The 22,085-nt window shown below is 41.6% G+C and overlaps 2 protein-coding genes across 2 annotated transcripts in view; one reads left to right on the forward strand and one right to left on the reverse strand.

The window, feature by feature from the left end:
* Window positions 1–164: 164 nt before the first annotated feature.
* On the reverse strand, window positions 165–3,059 carry LOC115208571 (galectin-related protein). Its single transcript, XM_029776733.1, has 5 exons — window positions 2,822–3,059; window positions 2,200–2,289; window positions 1,980–2,068; window positions 1,347–1,533; window positions 165–1,038 (listed from the first exon to the last, which is right to left on the reverse strand). The coding sequence occupies exons 1-5, from the start codon at window positions 2,831–2,833 to the stop codon at window positions 895–897; spliced, it is 522 nt and encodes a 173-aa protein (XP_029632593.1). The 5' UTR covers window positions 2,834–3,059; the 3' UTR covers window positions 165–894.
* Window positions 3,060–13,661: 10,602 nt separating this feature from the next.
* The window catches only part of LOC115208562 (E3 ubiquitin-protein ligase pellino homolog 1), a 58,021-nt gene continuing 49,597 nt past the window's right edge, over window positions 13,662–22,085 (forward strand). Inside the window, exon 1 of the mRNA XM_029776719.1 lies at window positions 13,662–13,951. The gene's annotated coding sequence lies outside the window, so the exon portion shown is untranslated. The remainder of the gene's footprint in view (window positions 13,952–22,085) is intronic.

Here is a 22,085-nt window from a genome sequence, read left to right on the forward strand (position 1 = left end):
GGCTTCTTTTAGATCTCCCATTCAAGCAGCTGGTCAACTGAGCAACAAAAATATACTGTACTGCATTCCTTTCTTTAGGCCTATAATAATCCTCAATCATTTCAATTTGAAACAATCCACAATCCACATTTCCAAAATGAACAGATTAATTTATGACACATGGCTCTTGATTCAAATATTTTAATTGGAAATGAATAGGCCACTGAAAGAGCTTCTCAACATACACAGACATTGTCAAGCATCAAGGCGAGGGAATAGAAAAATCACCATTCTACTCTTTAATAATAACCTGTGCCCCTGCAATATAATCTACTGGCATAGTTCATGAAATTATTGTAATATGCCATGATTCAAAAGAAACATAATTTCATTATTGCAGAACTGAAAGGTCACCGTATAAGCATAATACTCTACAGAATAAGTTAATCAATATTAGTTAATCAATATAATCAAAATGTTATAAAATAAAGGACACACTATGTCCTTTATTTAAATGTCATTTTCATCCTCATGTTCAGAGCAGTATGTGTGCGTATGTAATTCCTCCTGAGAGCTTTCATTAACACCAAACATGCATTGCTCAAGATCTCTGATCTTTTAAAGTTTTCTTTTTACCCTGGAAGCTTTTTTATTTCATGACCATCTCAAACCAACAGCACTCAATTCCCATGAATCAAAAAATAAATCACGACTAACAGAAATAGGTAGGCTACATCCTATAGAAAATCCAAAGACAGAACATTGCTTTGCAATCGATTTTGTCAGCTAAGGCTCAAAGAGGCTAAGACATTGCTTTCAAGCCGATTTCCACATTGTTGCTAAGTGTGAGGATTGTGGCAGGCAAGGTTCCATCACCACTTCTGTAAGGTGAATCCTACACAGTCCTTCTTCCCTCTACCCGAGTTTGGTAATGGTCAGACTACCATTAATCCTTAATGTGTCAATGTCCAGTAAGGATTGCACCCGGTGGTAAAAATCAAAGAGCTGGTGCCCATCCACAAATACACGGAAACGCAGTAGTTCACAACGGATCTCGATCTGGGGAAGAAACAACGAGGGGAGGAAGTTCAGCCATAACGTTGTATTGTGAGTCTTAAATCATGTTACCTTCTTGAACCTGAACGACACCTGACACTTTATTTCAGTGTTCTCAAAATGTTCTTAATCGTATGAAACAATATTAAATGTTTCTGTTTATTCCAATGTAAACCTAACCCTATGCTATAACCACATTATAACCTATATTATAATCATAACCCTACGCTATAAATTGCAGGATTCAGGATCTATCAAAAGGTGGAATATAAAGATGAGCCACTGAGAAGAAATGAAGATCCTCCACATACCCGGAAAGGTTGGTCCTCGATGAAGGGGAAGTAGGGGATGAGCTTCTCAGCGTCGCCCCAGGTGCCCGAAACACAGGCCTTGCGTAGGAACTGGAGGTACTCGAACTTGACACAGAGCTCCAATGCCACGTCAGTGGGAGGAGCCTCATCCACTGTGCCACACCCACAGGCCAGACTGATGTCAAAGCTGGGTAGCCACAAAGACCAAAAAAGGTAAGTGTGTTAGAAAAGGTAGTCTAAGTCTGTTAAGTATTTTGTGTTTCATTGTTTACATATACAATACTTACTGACCTTGTACAAAGTGGATTACAATCCTGACATTTACACTTCATCCTCCCAACTTCGGTGGCATTTTCCCACTCCACATGGCAATAGAATTCCAATACAACTTAGAGCAGGTTTTTTCTAAGGTACTGTATGGAAGCCACATCAAGATACTCTCACACTACATATTATTTGTAGCTGAGCTAACTGATATTTGATAAAGGATAGTCATGCTCGACGTCCCAAATGGAAACCTTTCCACTTTATAGTGCACAACTTTTGACCAGGGCTCTGGTCAAAAGTAGTGCACTGTACAGGGAAAAAGTTGCCATTTGGTATGCGGCCATGATGTGGGTGTGTCCAACGTACCTGTCAGGCTCAGGATTCACTATCCCCATCACAATGATCTTCTTTCCAGGCCTCATCCCACCTCTGATACGACCACTGAATGGAACTGACTGAGAACAAAGTACCATACATTTTCTTCACACATCCAGAAGTCATGTCGAACATACCCTCATGTACTCAAAAAACCTTCTTCAGAATAGGGTTCATATTGGTATGTTCAGCAAAATAACATAATGCTTACCAGTCTTTGCACAACCTCTTGGTCAAGGGAGATTGGACTGCATTTATTTCTATCAGATTTGTTAGGATGGTCACTAGTAGCCAAAGTTCTCTTTAGAAAGGGAAGCACACATAATACATGGTTTACATGTTTTTCAACAGTATGCTTCAAGCAAACAGAACACACTGCTCAGTTTTAAAGAAAATTGCGCTTTACATGAAAATTATAGATCATAGCCTAGATTGGTATGAAAACATATATTGCCTTGTTGAAATGAATAAATAACACAGAGCACATTGAAGGCGACATAATAAATTGATGCTGCTGCTGCATGATGTGGACAAGACCGACATCCGTGTGTGCGTGCCTAGTATGATCAGCACGTGCTGAAAAATTACAGCAGATGGAGTTAAACTCGAGTCTACATTCCATTGAGAATTTGTGATAAAGTAGCCTATTAGTAGCACTTGAGCGACTTTTAGTCCAGTCAAAGTAGCCTACCTTGTTGAGGAATTTAGATATTCTATTATATTTCAATTAAATTAATCTATTCAATTTTCCCAAAGGTCTGTATCTATTAGGCCTGGGCTATGCTACACAATCGTGTGAATAAATTAAAACATATTTCTCATTATTCACTTACCAGTTCCGCCATCTTGACCAAATGGAGAAAAAAAATGATCAGCTGAGCTGAAAGGTGCTCTGTCTGTCGCACCAACGTAATACGCACAGCAGAAGTGTCCTGACAGGTAGACTAGAGCAGCGACCGTGATGTTGGGATTTGCTAAAAAAAAAATTATGCATGCGGTTATTGCGAACGGCGACCTCCTATCTTGCGTCTTGCTTAGTTTCTGACCTGAAAGCTGCTGACGAAATCAAAATCTAATCCGTCTAATCCTTGTTTACTATAATCAGATAGCTTTGTTTTCTCTTTTCTATCCTCCAGCTCTCTTTCAATTATAGTGGGATAGAATGGGGCAGTGCCCTTTTAAAGTTACAAAGTAAACATCAACAATCAATTTATGATGTAGGCTACAAAATATTTGTTTCAAAATGCGTTCAGTTATATCTACCTTCCATTTATTATGCTTTATTATAAGGGCCTATTAATATATACATTTTTAAACAAAAGTATGAATAACACTTTTTATGCAGTGGAAACAAATGGATAAAAAACAACATATTGTAAAAATGGACTTAGAAATCAGTCTAGGACCACAATGAAATATAATAAAGAAAAAAATGTATTTTCTAACAGTCGATAAAACTGAGAGAGGCTTCTGTGCCAGCTGTCCCTGGATGGCAACTGGAAGGTTGGCCACATCCTGGTCCCTATCCTGGCTCTTCTGACAGCTGATCTACTCCTCTTCCATCTCATAGACCCCCACGGGGAGAGACAGTGTTCTGGCTCATGGACGAGGTGGAGGACAAAAACATATTTCCATAACAGGCTCTCTTGGACGAAGCACCTCTCCTCTGGGGTGGGACTCTGCAGCACAGGGCTGGGTGAACGGGCCTTCTCCATGTCGCTTCAAATGCTGGAAGCTCTCCTCTGCTCAGGGGGGGAAGGAGGCATGATCTGCCACGGGAAGTACGCCCGTGTGACATAGTTAGACATGCATCCTTTGGTTTATTGTGAGTTTCACCAAAATGTAGAAACCAGGTTATCTATTGTTCATGGTTATTTGGAGACACATGGTCAGCATCATACCTGTATCTCATCGAAGGACATCCAAGGTTTCTGGGGGTAGTAAGGTTGAGACTTCCAAGAGTCAACAGGATCAATGGTCAGGTCATCTCTGAAACTATCCGTATGCATTCACACCCTCAGGTTGACCATTCCAAGGAGGTTGTGCGTTGGTCCATCGCCAAAAGACCTGTAGTCTGATTCGGCTTCTTTAGTCTGACTGAAATAGCTGATATTCTCAAAATCTTTGACATGGTCAGGCTTTCCGTTGGTGGGCGTAGAATCCAAAATGTCTATGGAGATACTAAATATATTTTTTAAATAAAAAACACCAACCTGTGCTCATACCTTTCCGCTTCATGATCAAATTTTGATATGAGTTTCTTGAATTCAGAACATTTGAATTTGAATTATGTTTCCTGTGAAACACTGCTTTATGACACCTTCGGAACTCCAGCAATGTCATATGTTTTTCAGATAAAGTAAAATGATACTGTCCTAAATTCATTGGTGTAAAGTACTTAAGTAAAAATACTTTAAAGTACTACTTAAGTTGTTTTTGTGGGTACCTGTACTTTACTTTACTAGTGATATTTTTGACTACTTTTACTTTTACTTCATTACATTCTGTCACACGCTGATCAGTTTCACCTGTCTGTGCTTGTTTCCACCCCCTGTGTATTTATACCTGTGTTCTCTGTTTGTCTGTTGTCAGTTTGTCTTGTCTAGTCAGGTCTTACCAGCGTTCATTCCCACCTTCCTGTTTCTCTAGTTCTGTTTCCTAGTTTTTCCCAGTTCTGACCATTCTGCCTGCCCTGACTCCGAGCCTGCCTGCTGTCCTGTACCTGCCTGACTCTGACCTGATCACAAACCTCTGCCTGCTCTCGACCTGCCCTTTGCCTGCCCCGTGTTTCTAATAAATCATCTGAGAACTGTACTATCCACCTCCCGTGTCTGCATCTGGGTCATATCCTGAATCGTGATACATTCCTAAAGAAAATAATATACTTTATACTCCATACATTTACCCTGACACCCAAAAGTACTTGTTACATTCTGAATGCTTAGCAGGACAGGAACATTATCCAATTCACATATTTATCAAGACAACATCCCTGGTCATCCCTACTGCCTCTGATCTGGTAGACTCACTAAACACACATGCTTTGTTTGTAAATAATGTCTGAGTGTTGGAATGTGCCCCTGGCTATCCATAAAAATAACAAGAGTGGGGCCAGTTGGTTTGCTTAATATAAGGAATTTGAAATGATTTATACTTTTACTTTTGATACTTAAGTATATTTTTGAAATTACATTTACTTTTGATACTTAAGTATACTGAACAAAAATATAAACGCAACATGTAACAATTTCAACGATTTTACTGAGTTACAGTTCATACAAGGAAATCAGTAAATTTAAATAAATAAATTAGTCCATAATCTATGGATTTCACATGACTGGGTAGGGGCGCAGCCATGGGTGGACCTGAGAGGGCATAGACCCATCCACTTGCCAGGCCCACCCACTATGGAGTCAGGCCCAGCCAATCAGAATGAGTTTTCCACACAAAAGGGCTTTATTACAGACAGAAATACTCCTCAGCACCCGTTCCCCCCTCAGACAGATGTGGAAGTCCTGGGCTTGCGTGGTTACGCATGGTTGCAATTGTGAGGCCGGTTAGACGTATTGCCAAATTCTTTAAAATGACGTTGGAGGCGGCTTATGGTAGAGAAATTAACATTGAATTCCCTGGCAACAGCTCTAGTGGACATTCCTGCAGTCAGCATGCCAATAGCACACTTCCTCAAAACTTGAGACATCTGTGGCATTGTGTTGTGTGACAGAACTGCACATTTTAGAGTGGCCTTTTATCGTTCCCAGCACAAGGTGCACCTGTATAATGATCATGCTGTTTAATCAGCTTCTTGATATGCCACACCTGTCAGGTGTATGGATTATCTTGGCAAAGGAGAAATGCTCACTAACAGGGATGTAAACCAAGTTGTGCACAGAATTTGAGAGAAAAAAGCTTTTGTGCGTATGGACATTTCTGGGATCTTTTATTTCAGCTCCCGAGTGACGCAGCGGTCTAAGGCACTGCATCTCAGTGCTTGAGGTGTCACTACAGACACTCTGGTTTGATTCCAGGCTGTATTACAACCGGCCATGATTGGTAGTCCCATAGGGCGGCGCACAATTGGGCGTCTTCCGGGGTTGGCCGGTGTAGGCTGTCATTGTAAATAAGAATTTGTTCTGAACTGACTTGCCATGTTAAATAAAGGTTATATTTAAAAAAACGTTTTTTTAATTGAAACATGTTACCAATAATTTACATGTTGCATTTATATATTTTTTCAGTATACCATAAATTTAAAACCAAATACTTTTAAACTTTTACACAAGTAATATTTTACTGGGTGACTTTCACTTGAGTATTTTTCTATGAAGGTATCTTTACTTTTACTCAATCAATGACAATTGGGTACTTTTTTCACCACTGCCTAAATTAACATGCTGAATACAATGACCTTCTAGGGTTCTGCAATGGACATTTCACTTCTTAAAAGTTTCCTCAATGACAGAAACCTTAAAAAGTGTAGTACCATAGCCTATTGCTGTCTGCAATAATATTCTAATAAAGAAATACAAGGACTGTCTTTTCTTTCTTGGTATGATGCATCTTTATCTGAGTAATTTATAGGCAAATGTCATCATGTACTCTATACACTGATTGTACAAAACATTGGGAACATCTTCCTAATATTGAGTTGCAAACTTTTTTGCCCTCAGAACAGCCTCAATTTGTCGGGGCATGGACTTTACAAGGTGTCGAAATCGTTCAACAAAGATGCTGGCCCATATTGACTCCAATGCTTCCCACAGTTGTGTCAAGTTGTCTGGATGTCCTCTTGATACACACGGGAAACTGATGAGCTTGAAAAACCCAGCAACGTGGAAATGCCCATGACAAACAGTGAGCAATTATATTCATGTATAAAAAAACAAATAATGGAAGAAAAGCAGTGCAAATTTGAATTTTGTAAAGTTAGTGTGGGAGAGGTGTAAATATTATTGTTAACGATCAATAATGACAAACCTCCTGGCATTGACAACTTAGATGGAAAGCTACTGAGGATGGTAGCTGACTCTATGGCCACTCCTATCTGTCATATTTTTTAATCTGAGCCTAGAGGAAAGTCTTTGTCCTCAGGCCTGGAGGGAAGCCAAAGTGGTAAAGCGGCCTTTACTGGTTCTAACAGCAGACCTATAAGCTTGCTGCTAGCTCTTAGCAAACTGTTGGAAAAAATTGTGTTTGACCAAATACAATGCTATTTCTCTGTAAACAAATTAACAACAGACCTTCAGCATGCTTATAGAGAAGGGCACTCAACATGTACTACACTGACACAAATGACTGATGATTGGTTGAAAGAAATTGAGAAAAAGAAGATTGTGGGAGCTGTACTGTTAGATTTCAGTGCAGCCTTTGATATTATTGACCATAACCTGTTGTTCAAAAAAATTAAGTGCTATGGCTTTTCAACCTCTGCCATATCGTGGAGCTATCTATCTAATAGAACTCAAAGGGTTTTCTTTAATGGAAGCGTCTCTAATGTCAAACATGTAAAGTGTGGTGTACCGCTCTTATCCAGAGCGACTTACAAATTGGTGCATTCACCTTAAGATATCCAGTGGAACAACCACTTTACAATAGTGCATCTAAATGCACTATTGTAAAGTGGTTGGGGGGGGGGTAGAAGGATTACTTTATCCTATCCCAGGTATTCCTTAAAGAGGTGGGGTTTCAGGTGTCTCCGGAAGGTGGTGATTGACTCCGCTGTCCTGGCGTCGTGAGGGAGCTTGTTCCACCATTGGGGTGCCAGAGCAGCGAACAGTTTTGACTGGGCTGAGCGGGAGCTGTGCTTCCTCAGAGGTAGGGAGGCGAGCAGGCCAGAGGTGGATGAACGCAGTGCCCTTGTTTGGGTGTAGGGCCTGATCAGAGCCTGAAGGTACGGAGGTGCCGTTCCCCTCACAGCTCCGTAGGCAAGCAGCATGGACTTGTAGCGGATGCGAGCTTCAACTGGAAGCCAGTGGAGAGAGCGGAGGAGCGGGGTGACGTGAGAGAACTTGGGAAGGTTGAACACCAGACAGGCTGCGGCGTTCTGGATGAGTTGTAGGGGTTTAATGGCACAGGCAGGGAGCCCAGCCAACAGCGAGTTGCAGTAATCCAGACGGGAGATGACAAGTGCCTGGACTAGGACCTGTGCCGCTTCCTGTGTGAGGCAGGGTCGTACTCTGCGAATGTTGTAGAGCATGAACCTACAGGATCGGGTCACCGCCTTGATGTTAGTGGAGAACGACAGGGTGTTGTCCAGGGTCACGCCAAGGTTCTTAGCACTCTGGGAGGAGGACACAAGGGAGTTGTCAACCGTGATGGCGAGATCATGGAACGGGCAGTCCTTCCCTGGGAGGAGGAGCAGCTCCGTCTTGCCGAGGTTCAGCTTGAGGTGGTGAGCCGTCATCCACACTGATATGTCTGCCAGACATGCAGAGATGCGATTCGCCACCTGGTTATCAGAAGGGGGAAAGGAGAAGATTAATTGTGTGTCGTCTGCGTAGCAATGATAGGAGAGACCATGTGAGGATATGACCGAGCCAAGTGACTTGGTGTATAGTGAGAATAGGAGAGGGCCTAGAACAGAGCCCTGGGGGACACCAGTGGTGAGAGCACGTGGTGCGGAGACAGATTCTCGCCACGCCACCTGGTAGGAGCGACCTGTCAGGTAGGACGCAATCCAAGCGTGGGCCGCGCCGGAGATGCCCAGCTCGGAGAGGGTGGAGAGGAGGATCTGATGGTTCACGGTATCAAAGGCAGCAGATAGGTCTAGAAGGATGAGAGCAGAGGAGAGAGAGTTAGCTTTAGCAGTGCGGAGAGCCTCCGTGACACAGAGAAGAGCAGTCTCAGTTGAATGCCCAGTCTTGAAACCTGACTGATTAGGATCAAGAAGGTCATTCTGAGAGAGATAGCAGGAGAGCTGGCCAAGGACGGCACGTTCAAACCACAGCTAATGAAGTCACTGAAACCCTTAACAAAGAGTTGCAGTCTGTTTTGGAATGGGTGGCCAGTAATAAACTGGTCCTGAACATCTCTAAAACTAAGAGCATTGTATTTGGCATAAATCAATCCTTAAGTGCTAGACCTCAGGTGAATCTGGTAATGAATGGTGTGGCTGTTGAGCAAGTTGAGGAGACTAAATTACTTGGCGTTACCTTAGATTGTAAACTATCATGGTCAAAACATATAGATTCAATGGTTGCAAAGATGGGGAGAGGTCTAGCCGTAATAAAGAGATGCTCTGCTTTTTTGACACCACACTCCAAAAAGCAAGTTCTGCAGGCTCTAGTTTTGTCTAATCTTGATAATTGTCCAGTCGTGTGGTCGAGTTGTCACGTCCTGACCAGTAATAGGGGTTATTGGTTATTGTAGTTTGGTCAGGACATGGCAGGGGGTATTTGTTTTATGTGGTTCGGGGTGTGTGTTCATGTAGAGGGGTGTTTGATTTATGTATTCCAGGGTTTTGGTCTATGTTCTATGTTAGTGTATTTCTATGTTCCGTCTAGTCATTCTATTTCTATGTTTAGGTATTGGGATTGGGGCCTTCAATTGGAGGCAGCTGTTTATTGTTGCCTCTGATTGAAGGTCCTATAATTAGGAGTGTGTTTGTTATGGGAATTGTGGGAGGTTGTGATTGCATAGCTGTGTTTAGCCTGTAATCCCGGTCGTTTGGTCGTTTGGTCGTTTGTTCGTTTGTTCGTTTGTTCGTTTGTTCGTTTGTTCGTTTGTTCGTTTGTTCGTTTGTTCGTTTGTTCGTTTGTTCGTTTGTTCGTTTGTTCGTTTGTTCGTTTGTTCGTTTGTTCGTTTGTTCGTTTGTTCGTTTGTTCATTGTTTTGTTTATTTATGTGTTCAAAATAAAAGAGAAAATGAGCACTCGACCCGCTGCGCCTTGGTCCAATATTTACTACGACGACCGTGACACGAGTGCTGCAAGGAAAAACCTAGTTAAGCTGCAGCTGGTCCAGAACAGAGCGGCACGTTTTGCTCTTAATTGTAATATGAGGGCTAATATTAATACTATGCATGTCAGTCTCTCTTGGCTAAGAGTTGAGGAGAGACTGATTGCATCACTTCTTCTTTTTATAAGAAACATTAATGTGTTGAAAATCCCAAATTGTTTGCATAGTCAATTTACACACAGCTCTGATACACACACTTATCCCACCAGACATGCCACCAGGGGTCTTTTCATAGTCCCCAAATCCTGAACAAATTCAAGAAAACGTACAGTATTATATAGAGCCCTTATTGCATGGAACTTCCTTCCATCTCATATTGCTAAAATAAACAGCAAACCTGGTTTCAAAAAACAGATAAAGCAACACATCGCGGCACAATGCTTCTCCCTTATTTGACCTAGATAGTCTGTGTGCATGCATTGATATGCAGGCTACATGTGCCTTCTTAAAAATGTATGTAGTTCTGTCCTTGAGCTGTTCTTGTCAAATGATTTTCTGTATTATATCATTCCGTATTATGTTTCATGTTTTGTGTGGACCCCAGTAAGAGTAGCTGCTGCTTTTGCAACAGCTAATGGGGATCCCAATAAAATATAAAAATACCAAAACCGGTGCACCTGGCACCTACTACCATAAGAGAGCTGTGAGAAAACATCTGAATGAAAAGAGATATTATTGATATTATTCAAAGGCGCTTAAATATTTTGTCTTGCCTGTTCACCCTTTGAATGGCACACATACGCAATCCATGTCTCAATTGTCTCAAGACTTAAAAACCCATATTTAACCTGCCTCCTCACCTTCATCTACATTGATTGAAGTGGATTTAAAAAGTGATCATATCTTTCACCTGAATTCCCCTGGTCAGACTGTCATGGAAAGAGCAGGTGTTCCTAATATTTTGTACACTCGATGCATATACCCAATGTATGTCCATGTATTTACAAAATTAACACTAGATGGCACAACTTACTCAGTGTGGGTCTGCCGTCTGGGTTCACACATGGAGCCCATGAATCATGTGCTTACTGTATGTGTATTTCATTGCACATCAACAGATCCTGTTCAGTCTAAGAAATGTGACCACGCCCATGTGACAAAAGTTTTGGGCTTATAACAATTAAGGGTTGCTTTCTATTGGAAAAGCCCACTAATCAGGCATTGCACAGATATATGGACACAGGACAGACAGACAAAAAGACACATCTCTAATCTTACTCGCCCTCTCCACTATTCACTCTCGTAATGATCTTATTCGATACACTACTACTATAACTGCTACCCACGCCCACCCTTTTTCTCCTCACATCACACTGTCCTTGGCCTCTGGTCCCACAGTGACCTTGAACCAGCCGTGTCATCGTTGCCACGTGCAGAGAACGTATCCGATTACACAAGCACCTGGCTGGTAGAGAGAGAGAGATGGAAAGATAAGGAGAAAGAGGAGGGATGTAGAAGAGAGAAAAAAAAAGAAAAAAAGAATAAGAGAGCTGTGAGAAAACATCTGAGTGAAAAGAGATATTGTTGAGATATTCCCAACATTTTACCTTATATGGCCTATATAGCCCTTTGGTTCTTTGTCAAATAAAATTGAATACATTTTCTGAGAATTCTGCAAACACTATCATTGTACATGTAGTGATGATATTATAGGTTGTGATGTTTTTACTGTTATTGCTAGGTAATAGGAATACAGTGTATTCCACTTACTGCACTGTTTGACACATTTCTTAAGGCAAATGCCTACAGACTGCCTTGTTCTTGTCTGGTAAAATGTAGTATTGGGAACATTACCGTAACCTCCCTACCCAACAATGAAATGAGTGTTAGAGGAAAAACAAAAGGTATTGGAAATCCAGAACAGATAATCAAACCTAAGTGTTATTCAGTTCAAGTACGATACAGAGACTTATTCACACACCACAGCCAACCATGACTCAGCTATCATCACCTACATATTAAAGCTCCAACCCACACACACACCCTTATGAAAAGGTTATTGAGAGGGCAGGCATTGATTCATTGGCAATGACAATGCAGAAACCGACGCAGCTTGTCATATCCCACCCCTATTCACTCAACTGTTTCATTTTAGAGTGGACTGCAGTGGTGAATTCACTTATTTCACCTCATATGCTGTTATTATATACATGTACTGCTGTTATCTATGTACTCAAGCACAAGGATAACGTATTTATCCTGGTTCCTCTCTCTCTCTTCTTTTCTCTCTCTCTCTCAAATGCACACATATGCACACACACACACACACACACACACACACACACACACACACACACACACACACACACACACACACACACACACACACACACACACACACACACACACACACACACACACACATACACGTGCACAAGCACACACACACACACACACACACACACAATCACACACACAGCAGAGTATAACTATAATTGTGAAGACTTTTTGGCGACCAACCAACAATTGAGTTCCATTCCAGATTCTACTTTTCCTTACCCCTAACCCTAAACCTTTACCCTTACCCTAAACATAACCCCTAACACTAAAACAAATGTTTACCCCAATTGTAACCCTAAACCTAACCCCTAAGCCTAAAATAACCTTTTTCCTTGTATCGGCCAAATGTCCTCACTTGCCAAATGTGCCCCCCCCCATACACACACATAAGAATCCAGAGAAGAAAACTTCTGCGTCTTCCAAGTTTGTGGTATTTAAAACATTATGTAAACATATCAGTGTTCATGGTTACAGTGTCCATGACTGCATAACAACAGCATACAGGTCAGGCATACAATCATTTAGTGGTTTGGAAACGTAATATTTGCTAGTATTAGCACAACATTCGCTGCACCCTATGCTCCTACTGAGCTCTTAACAACCAAATGCAGCGCTGTTGCTTTGTTGATGTGTGTTTCGTTGCTGGAGGAAAAAAATGTCCCTCAGGTTTTCGGCAGTATGGTGGCGAAGAGCTCTTTGAAAGTGTGGGATAAATTCCAGATATTGAAGCAGGAATACATCTGTGCAAAGACAAGCAAGCAAGAGTGAAGAAGACCTACCATTTTTTCCCAATCAAATGCAGAGGCAAACCAAGAAATTGTGAACTAAGAGGTTATTCAAAAGTCACTGTATGGAGGAGTCCTGTCTTGCAGAAGAGGGATTATTTTAGTATTTCTCTCTCTCTCTCTCTCTCTCTCTCTCTCTCTCTCTCTCTCTCTCTCTCTCTCTCTCTCTCTCTCTCTCTCTCACACACACACACACACACACACACACACACACACACACACACACATTTCACTTGGTCCCCATTTTGTCGGTCCCCACAAGGTTAAATGCTATCTCTAGGGGGTTTAGGGTTAAGGTTAGAATTCGTGTTAGGGTTAGAATTAGGTTTAGGGTTAGGAGCGAGAGTTAGTTCAGGGTTAGGGTTAGATTTTCAGGTTAAGGTCAGGTTTACGGTTAAGGTTAGGGTAAGGGTTAGCGTTACGGTTAGGGGTTAGGGAAAATTGGATTTTGAATGGGACTGAATTGTGTGTGTACAAGACTGTGTGTGTGTGTGTGTGTGTGTGCGTGCGTGCGTGCGTGTGTGTGTGTGTGTGTGTGTGTGTGTGTGTGTGTGTGCGTGTGTGCGTGTGTGTGCGGTATTTCCAGTAGACTAGGCTACAACTACAAGGCCCATGGTACGTTTCGACGCGTCTCATGACGTAACTTCATGTGAGCACGAGCAGACTGGAGCAAAGACGCGATTGTAAAGATTACTCACTCTAGTATTGTCCGTTTACCAGTACATTAGAGCGAAAATAGTTGGACAGCATATAACAACGTTATAAACATTAATATATTATCAGGTGAATGTAAAAATAACTCGACAATTCGGTGTTTAGGTCAGCACGGACAGAATCTCTTTCCTTTCATCCTTCGGTGTGCGTTTTTTTCAACTGGAGCATTCAAATTGGATTTCGAGCGAATATCGGGAAAGTCCAGATGATGCTGTCGGATTATCATTAGGTAAGGCGAGTTTGAAACACATACAATGTGCTTCATTTTATGTAGCTGACGTGTTATTTTACTGCATTTTGCTTGGCTACCCAGGGGAAAGTTATTGTCATCATCAGTACAATATAAAATTGTAGCCTAACGTTAATTGTTGCACACCTTTTACACGTTTTTTTGTTGTCGACTATTAACGTTACCCATAGTAGGCCTAGCATACAACGTAACACTTTTTACTTTCAAGTTAGTCTATTCATGGCACAGAAACCAAACAATGACAACATTTTCCAGCAGTAAGAAATACCTAAAATGAGGTTGGTTTATAGCCCATTGTCATCATTCACACATTGAAAACCAAGTAGCCTACCTACCCATTTAACTATTAAGAGAGAGGTAGGTATGTGTACTTGAAATGTCTATGGCACTTTTGAAGTATGTATATTACGTTAGTGGTTGTGCACAATGAAGGGTCTCTCTTTCCCTTGTGTGGTTGACAAACTGGTTTGGCCCGCACAGAGAAAGCCCAGCTGGGGGCTATTGTTCCCACAACGTAAACTGATTTGCATGCATCATCTTACTCGAGCATCTGGCCTCGTGATTCCCCCTTTTGTTCCCCCATATTCGGCTCATTTGCTCAACTGTCCAGTCATATTCATTGCTGTCCCTGTCACAGTAGAGCTGTGTTTGTGTGTAGCATATACTGTCTTTACTTTGAAGTACCCTTTGACCCTTCTCTATATAAGGTTAAGGCCTATTTGAAGAGACACTGGCTTCGTATCAAACTGTCATCTGAGTATGGTAGGGCTGTTAGTAGCCTACTGTCTATACTTTGACATTCCCTTTGCCCCTCTAGTCTATTATAAGCACTGTTGATTCATGATTGTGCTGTCTTAGAAAACTGGCTTGGTATCATCATACTGTCATCTGACTATACTCCTCAGTAGTGGAGGACATCATCAGTGGATGCTTGGGAGAGTTTAAAAATAACACCTTCGTATCACTCTCACCAGAGTTTCCATTCCTGAAATGGGCTGGATCTGTTTCCTTTATTTAATCAGGCCCGGTCTCCCTACTCGACTCCGACCTCCCAGATAAGATGCTTTTCCGACTCACCCCTGGTATGTCAACAGGTTGTGCTGGGATCAGTTATGCAAGTGCATTTGTTCGGGACGAAAAGCCCTAAGGATGGGTGTGTGTTTCATGCCTTGATTAGGGAAGAAAAACAAACTGTGGGGTCACCGATGGTTGCTGAGGCTGAACGCGGATGGAGCTTTCAGAGCCTGCCGTTTGTGAGGATCACGTTAGGGTTCTGTGGCTCGGCAGTCGCTAAAGGGTAGAGAAACACAATTAGTTAACATCAACCCTGGGGCACATACTGAAAACATGTCACTTATGGTGTATTACACATAGCCTACTACAAGTTACTAAGTAATTCAGAGGCTATATCATGTTAACAACAGCAACATTGGGTGTGCCATGACCAACATTTAGGCCTATGTTTGTGTTGTGTTGTGCAAGCATCGCTTATAACTGTATTTTAGCCTACATTCCCTGTCAAGGGCCATCATTCTCATGACGTTGGTTGATGTTTAGGTTATAACTTGTGTGACTGATCTATTTTGAACAGAGAGTGAATGAGTAGACAAAACATTAAACAACTCGCCACCTAGCCTGTAAGTCTTTCTAACTTGGAGATCTGCCTCTGTGGTAAAGTCAATTAATGAAAGTCATTCCTGGAAAGATCCCTTTCTTCCCTTTTTCCTGACTGGACAGAAAGACACAAAGGCTGTTTTAATTGGTCCTATCCATTCCTCTCCTCTCCACATTCCTTTTTCTGCTTGCGCCCCTCCTTCATTCCTCTCCTGTTATCAAGGTCGACTTGATGTGTTTGAAAGGTCCAATCATGGGCACCTACAAGCCACCGCCTCTTATCTCTCTCAGGTTGCGTCCAAAATGGCACCCTATTCCCTATGTACTGCACCACTTTTGACCCGTGGCCCGTAGGGTTCAGGTCAAAAGTAGTACACTATATAGCGAATAGGATGCCATTTGGGATGCATTCTAATTTTCTTGTTCTCCGTGAACTTGGAAAATGGAGAGGTTGTCTACCTGGCCGATTTTGCTTCAACGCTATAGGGGATACACATTTGCTTGTGTAACAGTATAGCTTCCGTCCCTCTCCTCGCCCCAACCTGGGCTCGAACCAGGGACCCTCTGCACACATTAACCACTGACACCCCACGAAGCATCGTTACCCATCGCGCCACAAAAGCCGCGGCCCTTGCAACGCAAGGGGAACAACCACTTCACGTCTCAGAGCGAGTGACGTCACCGATTGAAACGCTATTAGCGTGCACCACCGCTAACTAACTAGCCATTTCACATCGGTTACACTTGGGAACTTTTGTTTTGCCCATGATTACCTCCCTAGTTTTCACCGTTCTTCTAACTGATGGTTGGAGAATGGGGGAAAACAAATAAAAGTGGTAACTTTCTGTCCTGAATTTGTATGATAGTATAATGACATGTGTTCTCTGTGACATTGCTGCTCATAAGCAAATGGACGTTATCCTTACCTATAGCTAAATCGGTGCCTTGTATGAGGATGACACCAGTAGTTCACAGATGTAGCCTAGCTTTTTTAGTTTGAATTTCAGAAGGCCATCTTCACTCTCTGAGGAAGATGCATTCTAGGCACATCACGGTATACTTTATTTTTTAAAACCAATTATTTATTTGCCTTTCAGGGTAGTCTGTGTTTTACCTCAATGAATAATTCAAAGTATTTGAAATGTAAACTGCCACCCTCCATCTGCTACCTCAAAAGTCAGACTCCTGAGGTTATGTCACCTTTGGACTCCATTTTAAACTGCCATGATGACATCTCCCTTACCCCCCATTGTTAATGACGTTAATAAAGAATAATAAACCTTGACTGTATTAAGTTATCTGGAAAGTCTCTCTCGCTCTCTCTCTCTCTCTCGCTCTCTCTCTCTCTCTCTCTCTCTCTCTCTCTCTCTCTCTCTCTCTCTCTCTCTCTCTCTCTCTCTCTCTCTCTCTCTCTCTCTCTCTCTCTCTCGCTCTCTCTCTCTCTCTCTCTCTCTCTCTCTCTCAAAGCCAGCCATAAGCTTATTAGCCTGCAGTCTAACCCTTTTTATGAGGTGCCGTGTTTGGATCAGACTTTGTCCTTCCCTTGATAATATCTTTATAGAGATGGGTGCCTATGAAATGGCCACCTACAGCCAATAGCAACCCTCTTTATTGGATTGTGGAAAATGGCACCTATGACCTCTGTGAACAGGGTTACGTTAAAAGTCCTAAAAGGCTTGTTAGGCTTACACAGTATGTACTAGAGGTCGACCGATTAATCAGAATGGCCGATTAATTAGGGCCGATTTCAAGTTTTCATAACAATCGGTAATCGGTATTTTTGGCCACCGATTTGCCAATTTAAAAAAAATATATTTTTATATTTTTTTAATAATATTTTTTAACTAAGCAAGTCAGTTAAGAACACATACTTATTTTCAATGACGGCCTAGGAACGGTGGGTTAACTGCCTTGTTCATGGGCAGAACGACAGATCTTTATCTTGTCAGCTTGGGGATTCAATCTTGCAACCTTACGGTTAACTAGTCCAAAGCTCTAACCACCTGCTTTACATTGCACTCCACGAGGAGCCTGCCTGTTACGCGAATGCAATAAGAAGGCAAGGTAAGGTGCTAGCTAGCATTAAACTTATCTTATAAAAAACAATCAATCAATCATAATCACTAGTTAACTACACATGGTTGATGATATTACTAGTTTATCTAGCCTGTCCTGCGTTGCATAAAATCGATGCGGTGTGCATTCGCGAAAAAGGACTATCGTTGCTCCAACGTGTACCTAACCATAAACATCAATGTCTTTCTTAAAATCAATACGCAAGTATATATTTTTTAAACCTGCAAATTTAGTTAATATTGCCTGCTAACATTAGTTTATTTTAACTAGGGAAAATGTGTCACCTCTGCAACAGAGTCAGGGTATATGCAGCAGTTTGGGCCGCCTGGCTTGTTGCGAACTGTGTGAATACTATTTCTTCCTAACAAAGACAGCCAACTTCGCCAAACGGGGGATGATTTAACAAAAGCGCATTTGCGAAAAAAGCACAATCGTTGCACGACTGTACCTAACCATAAACATTAATGCCTTTCTTAAAATCAATACACAGAAGTATATATTTTTAAACCTGCATATTTAGCTAAAAGAAATCCAGGTTAGCAGGCAATATTAACCAGGTGAAATTTGGTCAGTTCTCTTGCGTTCATTGCACGCAGAGTCAGGGTATATGCAACAGTTTGGACCGCCTGGCTCGTTGCAAACTAATTTGCCAGAATGTTACATAATTATGACATAACATTGAAGGTTGTGCAATGTAACAGGAATATTTAGACTTAGGGATGCCACCCGTTAGATAAAATATGGAACGGTTCCGTATTTCACTGAAAAAATAAACGTTTTGTTTTCGAGAGGATAGTTTCTGGGTTCGACCATATTAATGACCTAAGGCTCGTATTTCTGTGTGTTTATTATATTATAATTAAGTCTATGATTTGATATTTGTTAGAGCAGTCTGAGCGGTGGTAGGCAGCAGCAGGCTCGTAAGCATTCATTCAAACAGCACCTTCGTGCGTTTTGCCAGCAGCCCTTCGCAATTCTTCAAGCATTGCGCTGTTTATGACTTCAAGCCTATCAACTCCCAAGATTAGGCTGGTGTAACCGATGTGAAATGGCTAGCTAGTTAGCGGGTGCGCGCTAATAGCGTTTCAAACGTCACTCGTTCTGAGACTTGGAGTAGTTGTTTCCCTTGCTCTACATGGGTAACGCTGCTTCGAGGGTGGCTGTTGTCGATGTGTTCCTGGTTCGAGCCCAGGTAGGAGCGAGGAGAGGGACGGGAGCTATACTGTTACACTGGCAATACTAAAGTGCCTATAAGAACATCCAATAGTCAAAGGTATATGAAATACAAATCGTATAGAGAGAAATAGTCCTATAATTCCTATAATAACTACAACCTAAAACTTCTTACCTGGGAATATTGAAGACTCATGTTAAAAGGAACCACCAGCTTCATATGTTCTCATGTTCTGAGCAAGGAACTTAAACGTTAGCTTTCTTACATGGCACATAATGCACTTTTACTTTCTTCTCCAACACTTTGTTTTTGTATTATTTAAACCAAATTGAACATGTTTCATTATTTATTTGAGGCTAAATTGATTTTATTGATGTATTATATTAAGTTAAAATAAGTGTTCATTCTGTATTGTTGTAATTGTCATTATTACAAATAAAAAAATAAAAAATCGGCCGATTAATCAGTATCGGTTTTTTTTGGCCCCCCATTAACCCCATTAATCGGTATCGGTATCGGCGTTGAAAAATCATAATCAGTCGACCTCTAGTATTAGGACGATGATGCAAATTATTTTTGTTAGTTCACTGTTATTGTCCATAATTGTTGGTTGCACGATTACACAATAATTGTGCCAGCTCTAACGTTAGCTGGGTTTGAACTCCTGTCTTTACTCCTTTAACCTCCCAGCTTCTCCTGGGTGAGAAGCACAATACAGTACTGATTACATAATTAGGTTTCTCAAAGCTAATCAAGGCATCACAGAATTAGCTACAGCACTTGTTGATGTGCAGTTAGTATTCTTTATTGTCATGACATGTCCTACCCGGACCACATATAATGCCTGTCTCTGTACTACCACCAAGCACAGAAGCTGTTACGTGTTTTCTCTGTGTGAAGCCAGTCTGACACCAAATCGCGGCCCCCGACTCCCTGTCGTGCGGTTAAAAACGATTCACCGCCCAGTCAGGCTGTTACGTCTGTCACCAGAGGAATGAAAGGGGTGCAACAACAGTGTCCTTGTTGCTGCAGAGGAGTGAAGTCACTTTAAAAGTCATCCTCCTTGTCTTGGGAGAGGGTGGGTCTCTGTGCTATAGCTGCAAAGCTCCTCCATTATCCAGTTACAGGCCAGTGAATGGGCCTCTGTCCTCTGCAGTTAACTGGCTTTATTCATGGACAGGGAATATAGAAATGTGACTGAATTGCAGGGTGTTTCTTTTCAAGAAGACTTGGCATCAGCTCTCATTTATCTGCTAACCTGTTGGGACCTTAAAAATACATCTTGTCAGAGATGTGTGTGTTCTCTGTCTTTCGAAATGATATTGAAAACCTACTCTAAGGGAGTCTTTGTAGGGTGCAAAGGTGTGTGATTGTTCCCAGTTCCGGCTGGCTAAGTGTAGTATAGTCGCTGCAACACACAATTTGTAACCTGATGTGATCTACTTACAGAGCCAGCTGAGCTATGCCTCATTGCCTTTGTGGTAGATACATTACATCTAATTGATCCAAATGTACGTTTTTGTGGGATATTCAAAATGCCTGTATCGCAAGAATCAAGGTTTTGTTCTGTTTTATTTTTTTATATGTGTTTATGTCTGCTTGTTCTCATGTATTTTTGGTCTCCTTCGCTCCTCTGTGCTGTGTGCACCTTCCAATTTAAACCAGAGATTTGTATATAATGACGAGATGCACGTCTCCGCCCTTAAAATGGGAGTTGTTGTTCCAAAGGCGGGAAGGCAGGCGACAAGCTTAGGTCCAAAATAAGTCCAAAATAAGTCCTTAGGTCCAAAATAAGTCCATCTTCCTCTATGGTTTACACACACACCAACCCCTCCCCCTGCCTCTCATGCCAACAAAGTTGAGAGATCACATCTTCCTCTCTGACAAGCGGTTTCAACTCGCTATTTACATTTGACGTTTGGTCCAACAGAATCGGTCATATGGACACCAAAACACATTGAGTTATAATTTTACTGTAATAGAGGAGAAGTAACGATACCCATTTTATGTCTCAACTACTCAAATTGCACTCAGAGCAGACACTACTAAAACGAGTGTATCAATGAGCATTGATTCTGGAAAAGGAATGCTCAGTTTGTCGCGCGTGGCATTGGGGTACCACGTACCGCTAGCAGCATTTTAGCCAAAGACTATTATACTAGCTGTCTAGTCTGTGTTTTATAAATGTGCAATAAGCATAAATCACAATTATATAAGGAACTGGGAACTCGATCTCCTTCTGAAAGATAAGGTAGGCCACTGGATTTCAACATCTGAACAAAGTGGATAGGCTAACATGCTTTTCGAACAGTTGGAGACTAGAGGTCGACTGATTAATCGGAATGGCCGATTAATTAGGGCCGATTTCAAGTTTTCATAACAATCGGTAATCGGATTTTTGGGCACCGATTTGCTGATTTATTATTATTTTTTATTTTTACACCTTTATTTAACTAGGCAAGTCAGATTAAGAACACATTCTTATTTACAATGACGGCCTAGAAACGGTGGTTAACTGCCTTGTTCAGGGGGGATTCGTTTTTGCAACCTTCGGTTACCAGTCCAACGCTCTAACCACCTGCCTTACATTGCACTCCACAAGGATTAACAGGCTGACTACCTGTAACGCGAGGGCAGCAAGAAGCAAAGGTAAGTTGCTAGCTAGCATTAGACTTATAAAAAACTATCAATCTTAACATAATCACTAGTTAACTACACATGGTTGATGATATTACTAGTTTATCTAACGTGTCCTGCGTTGCATATGATCGATGCGGTGCCTGTTCATTTTCATTGAATCACAGCCTACTTCGACAAACGGGTGTTGATTTAACAAGCACATTTGCGAAAAAAGTACTGTCGCTGCACCAATGTCCCTAACCATAAACATCAATGCCTAACAGGAATATTTAGACTTAGTCACCCGTTAGATAAAATACGGAACGGTTCCTTATGTCACTGAAAGAAAAAACGTTTGTTTTCGAGATGATAGTTTCCAGATTCGACCATATTAATGACCCAAGGCTCGTATTTCTGTGTGTTATTATATTATAATTAAGTCTATGATTTGATAGAGCAGTCTGACTGAGCGGTGGTAGGCAGCAGCAGGCTCGTAAGCATTAATTCAAACAGCCCTTCGCTGTGCTTCAAGCATTGCGCTGTTTATGACTTCAACCTGGGTGGGTATAATTTGTGGAACGTTCCAACAGGAATCTATTCCAAAAACTTCGTAAATAACAAGGTTTCCAA

This window comes from Salmo trutta, chromosome 14 (genome assembly GCF_901001165.1).
Source record: "Salmo trutta chromosome 14, fSalTru1.1, whole genome shotgun sequence".
In the NCBI taxonomy this organism is placed as follows: Eukaryota; Metazoa; Chordata; class Actinopteri; order Salmoniformes; family Salmonidae; genus Salmo; species Salmo trutta.

What these genes read in the sequence shown, in the direction of transcription:
- LOC115208571 (XM_029776733.1), bottom strand. An exon ending in GTGAATCCTGAGCCTGACAG is followed by an intron (nt 1,534 to 1,979) that starts GTACGTTGGACA and finishes GTGGCTACCCAG; the next exon opens with CTTTGACATCAGTCTGGCCT. An exon ending in TCGAGGACCAACCTTTCCGG is followed by an intron (nt 1,039 to 1,346) that starts GTATGTGGAGGA and finishes TTTCTTCCCCAG; the next exon opens with ATCGAGATCCGTTGTGAACT.